A 5,699-nucleotide genomic window follows, 5' to 3' on the forward strand; every position below is an offset into this window, starting at 1 on the left:
AATATAATCGATATAATATATCTAGGCTCTATCGGCGAGGATATAAGGAAGTAGGGCGTAGAATTAGTTTAGTTTAAGTTAGATATTATAGTAAAGGCTTATAAAGATATAGACTTTATTATCGAAGAGGTCGTACGGCTCTCTAGTATAATTCTTATTCTTATTCTAGAGCTTTATAAACTTATACTATATATCTACGTTAACGAGAGTATTTTAGACATTATCCGGTAAAAGCCTTATATATATATATTAAGAGGTATAGTTATAATAAGCGTAACTATATTCGCTCGCACGGGGGCTTTAGGGGCTTTAGCGATAGGGGCTTAGTCTTAAATAATATTAGAAAGCTAAAAATAATATATTATCGGGTGCAGCGTTCGTTAAGTCGGTGCGTGTGCCGGGGCCATAGGGGTCGGAGCTAGGGCCGCGGGAGTCGGGGCTGTCGCAGTTAGAGTCGGGGGAGCCGGGGTTTAAGACGAAGGCGGAGGGGTTCGTAGTTCGATGCTAGGGGTAACGTTCGATAAAGGGAGCAGAGCCTATAGCTGTGTTGCCCGTTAGGCTTACCTGCGATACGCTAATATTCCCTTATCGAATTCCATTGTTATAAACTTATCGTCTAGCTAGATAGGGAGGTCTTCGGCTGTCTATAAGGCAATGAATTATCTAACTAATAAACCTTTCTTCCTTCCTATATAGATGCTATGCCTACGAAGGAGAATCCGTAATTCTCTTTTATAGTCCTATTAGCCTCTCTTCTATATAGCTTCGGTCTAGTCCTTAAAATGCTCTTAGAAGTATTTAAAGATCGCGATGCCGTGTATATATATACTATATTCGCTATACGATATAAATCGTGCGATATAAGTTATAACGGCGATCTTATCTTCTTCTTCCGGTATAATATGGTTATCCTAGAGCATTGCGTCGATATGCCTATAGAGGCTCTACGGGATAGTCGTCTTCTTTATTAGTTCCTCGATCTAGCCGGCCGGGGCCGGGTTCGAGCTTGCTATTATAAATTAGGTCTCGAAGAGATTCTTTACGTGTTGTTAGGGGTCAGGGGTTGCGATATAAGTCGCACTATTAATTAGTGTTAGGCAGCCGATTAATAGCTTAAAAGGGTCTCTCCGTAAGTTAGGCAGGAGGAGATATCCTTATTCTTAGCATAGATAGCTCTCTCTAAGTGTATAGATGCGGCGTTACTAAAGACACGGGTCTAATATACCTTCGAGGGCTACGATCTATCTCTTCTTCCTTGCTGTTCTATGATTGACTAAGTCAACCACTAATTAGTATTGGTAGGTCTCTTTGCATGTAAAGGGTGGTATTAACCGGTGTATTGTATTCGTCTATATTCTGCTCTTTAAGGGAGGGAGGAGGCCACGATGCTAGCTATATGGCCTCATCCGTACACGTGACAGCGCACGTGAGCTAGCTAGATAAGTATAATAGATTACTATAATTCCTATATTATCTATATTAAATAACAATCGTTTCGCGATTTAATTTAATATATTTGCCTCTCTTAAGATCTACTAGTATAATAAATCGACCTTACGAATTTTATCTAATCTAAATATACTAGCGACGTATTCGAGCTGATTTGGTTTTGCTAAATATGGATCTGATTTTAAAATATTTAGAAACGATTTATTGTTTGCAACCCTGGATTCTATGCTAAAACTTTCCAATCATTGGTTTGGTTCGTTTTTTTTCGTGCCCTCGTTAGGAAATTATTTGCCAGGGTCCTCAATTCCTGCTGCCGTAGGGTTGTTCTTTGCATCGCTAGGTCCTTCCTTAGTTTCCCCAACCGCTAATTCAGGTCCTTTTTTTCCTGCACTAGGATCTGCTCCGGAAGCACCTTTGGCGACATCGTCTAACACTGCCTTTAAACTTACTGCAGCGTCTTGACCTTGCTTATCATCCTTCATCAGTTTCGAGACGGATTCTACAAATATTCCCATATTTTTGGCAAAGTTTGCGTCTGCCTGTGCCAGATCTGAATCTTGGCCTGTCTCTTTATCTGTAGAGTCGGCCGAGTCGCTAGTAGTGACGGGCAAGTTAGGAGCCAGAGGTTCCCCACCTCCTGAGACGCCTGAGTCGCCAGCCGGAAGTGCCACAGAGCACATAGCAACTACGCGATGAGTTAGAAAGCGAGACAGGGGACAGGTAGACACAGGGTGTCAACGTACAAGCCAAAGCAGCGGCAATAGCAAAGCGGACCATTTTGGCAGTGAGTTCTTTATAAACTGGAAGAAAAGAGGAGTGTTGCGAGCGATGATTTCTTAATGAGTGACAAGTCTCGTCGGTTATGGGGAGCAGTGAGCTTGAGGGTACTAGGCGAAGCTGGGAGTGTCTGGTGAGTGTGATCTCTTGACTGATAGTGATAGCTGGATTCAGATAACTCAGGCAAGGTGACCGTCTATGGTTCTTATACCCTTGGCCTCTAGCAGAAGTCGGACTAACAGCCAATGATCTTTCCTACTCCGGCTCGTGCATAAGTAAACCCTAGCATGATTAGTTTTAGCTGAGTCGTGCGACATAGTTTAAGTTGACCTATTCGTACACTGCTATTATATGCAAGTTTACTAACCTTGTCTAAGCGTTCGGCATAACAATAGTGTGACTAAGGAAGGTGCTAGGGTTGTCCGCATGGGGCCTAAGTAGTGCTAGAGTTGGTCTAGGCATATCGTGAAACGTTAAGCGCCATCTATGGACCCTGACTATTAAGCATGCAGCTCTAGCTGGTTAAGGCGCAGCGCCGATACTGTACGATTAAGTGCGGACATTTCCCGCGCCTGCGTCGCCGACAAGGTTAGAGCCGCCCGCCCGCCCTAAAGCATAGAGTAACTAAATTAAGGTTATCATAGCGTAGGGAAGATTAGCCCTGCATTTATGCAATAGTATCGCAAGCGGATTAAGCCTCTTAGAGGGAGGGAAAGGTACTATTTAGAGACTTTACTATGGCGGCGGATTATAGCGAAAGCTATAATAGAAAAAAAGAGCTTTAAATTAACGAAATTAAAAATATTAATTATATATAAGGTTTATATATATAGGAAGGAGTCAGCAATATAGGTGCGAGGAAGATACGCACTATAGCACCTAATTATGCGGTATCGGCGCTGCGCCTTAACTAGCTATACTAGTCCACTTTATGCTTAATAACTAGAGATATATGCTGAATAGTCAGGGCCCATCTATGACACGGGGGTCTAATGCAAGTGGGATTCGCAACAACGAATTAAACCCCCCCCCGAAACCCCCCCGGGCTAAGCATGAGTTGCATAATTGACCGGGGGATAGATTTTGACTGCGGCGATCCAATCTGCCACGTTGCCCTTCAGACGAACCGGCCACGTCGTCCCAAGTTCCCGTTGCGTACGGCGGATGCGGCAATAAACGATCCCCCTCAGCGAATCTTGCCTAAGCTAGTTTACTTATTTTCTAGCGCTATTTCTATTGACCCGTCATGACTTTACTATTGAAATCCACTAGTTCGAGGCTGTGAGCCGATCCTCGCTGCCTAGCTTCAGCTTGGCATTCGTACACCGGAGACTTGGTTCGACTAAAGTTTACAGCTTTTCTAGAAAGTGGCCAGCACTTGCCGATATGTGTTTGCCGTGATAATATTAATAATGTGCCATGGCGAAGACTTCTAGGTATATCTATATATATGCCTTAAGGAACGTAAGGGTTTATGTCCCGCGCCCGTCCCTCTCACCCCCAAAATCACTGCTTATATTGGCTGCCTACCCGGCTTTGAGTAACGAAGGGCCCAATATGAGTTCTCTCGGGCTTGCATACGCCGAGCGTTAAGGTTTATCCATTCTAGTGGAGTGGAGGGGCTCGGCGGCTCTTGCTTTATTGAGGCCCCGATCGGCAAGGCCTAAAAAAATTAGGACGACTACCTACTAATTTTTATGCGGGCATTCGTACCCCTGTCGCCTTCTTACCCTGCTCTTAATTGCTGAAACCCCGATATGTCTACGCATAGACAGAGTATGACTCTCCATTGTCCCCTCTAGGAACCTTGCATTTACGTTGCTAGTGCGGGGGATCGAGACGAAACCTTAAACGATTCATGCTTATAAAGACGAATGGACACGTACGGATATAATTAAGAAAAACGCTTAAGCATATCTGCGATTCATGAACGTTCAATGCGATGTTGCTAGGAAGTCCGATCGTAAGGTTTCTTAAGCTATTATTTTGACTACTAGGGCGACACGCGAGTCAAAATTCCGGACTTCTCGATTTGTGGACGGCAGACCTAGCATTTAAAGAGTCGTAAGAACCATAACTAGACTGTGGTTACAGTTTCAATTCAATCTGCTTTTGTACACAAACTACCTACCTACTTACTGCTTCCTACCGTTGAATTACCCCAATGAAGATCTCAACATCACTCCTTATTTTTGTTGGGCTGGCTAAAGCTAGTCCATTGTCAGAAAACCAGATTTTCCGACGACAGCCAATACAGGTCAAACCAAGTGATAGAGCAGCAGGGGACCGCTTTTTGGCGGATTGGGCTGTAAGTAGCCTTCATAATTTGAAGAGGCGGTGTGCTAATATTCTGAGCGACTACAGCCTTTACCAGGCATAGGTTTGGGGGGTACCTTTGGCAGTGTGCTTGGGGGAGGAGGTGGTCTTAGTGGTGTTTTTGGCCGTCTGTTTGGCGGTAGTCGCGGTGGTGGTGGTGGTAGTCGCGGCGGTGGCGGCGGTAGTCGCGGCGGTGGTAGTGGTAGAGATCCTCGAGGTGGCGGGCAGTCGGCCGGGCGACATATCGACATCGATGAAGCGACTGGCCTCGGGACCTTTAGGGAGTCTCCAGCGCCAGCTCCAGCGCCACGTCCAGGTAACAGCGGTGGTAGAACAGGAGGTCGTCCTCCACGGGATTATGGACAGTCGGCCGGGCGACATATCGACATCGATGAAGCGACTGGCCTCGGGACCTTTAGGGAGTCTCCAGCGCCAGCTCCAGCGCCACGTCCAGGTAACAGCGGTGGTAGAACAGGAGGTCGTCCTCCACGGGATTATGGACAGTCGGCCGGGCGACATATTGACGTTGATGAAGCGACTGGTCTCGGGACCTTTAGGGGGCCTCCAGCTCGGGCTCCAGCGCCACCTCCACGTGGTGGTAGAATACCGGCGCCTAAGTCCGAGACCCCAAAACCCCCTACGCAAGCAGACTATAAGAAATTTCTCGACAAGAACGCTCAATAAATGCGCATATAGAAGCCAGCGAAAGACTCGAAATACGGACTTTATATGTCGCATTCAGGATGCGTATAATGAAATGCGCGGTTGATAAGCGATGTCATCGAACGTTCTAGATAACATTACAAAAGCACCCTAGGTGGCAAGTGGCAATTTCGCCACCACAAGGCAGTTATATTCCCTTAGGACTATAAGAAGACAGAACTTCTTATATTTATTTTAGATGGACGACAATAAACAAGATTGACTCTTACTTTCTATTCTTTATCCCTACAAGAGTTATGAGCCCGGTTGGCCCTTAGTTGCGCCATCGGATTCTCTTACACCTACGCTTTAGCATAAATCGTCTCTACGAAGAGCGACAGCGCTAGTTTTTAAGATCTACGCCCTTAAAGGTATATAAGCTTAGTCTATCGAGATCTACGTCTACGAAGACGTATAAGCTCAGTCTATCGACTACCATCAGCACTTAGGATAGA

At 45.5% G+C, this 5,699-nt stretch overlaps 1 protein-coding gene across 1 annotated transcript; it reads right to left on the reverse strand.

The window, feature by feature from the left end:
• Nucleotides 1-1,813: 1,813 nt before the first annotated feature.
• HRG_01261 (uncharacterized protein) lies at nt 1,814-2,226 on the reverse strand (the record flags this gene model as incomplete). The annotated part of the gene is made up of 3 exons (XM_044859732.1): nt 1,814-1,861; nt 1,899-2,134; nt 2,193-2,226. The coding sequence occupies 3 exons, from the start codon at nt 2,224-2,226 to the stop codon at nt 1,814-1,816; spliced, it is 318 nt and encodes a 105-aa protein (XP_044726132.1).
• Nucleotides 2,227-5,699: the final 3,473 nt, after the last annotated feature.

Source organism: Hirsutella rhossiliensis, assembly GCF_020360975.1.
Source record: "Hirsutella rhossiliensis strain HR02 chromosome Unknown scaffold00001, whole genome shotgun sequence".
Lineage (NCBI taxonomy): Eukaryota > Fungi > Ascomycota > Sordariomycetes > Hypocreales > Ophiocordycipitaceae > Hirsutella > Hirsutella rhossiliensis.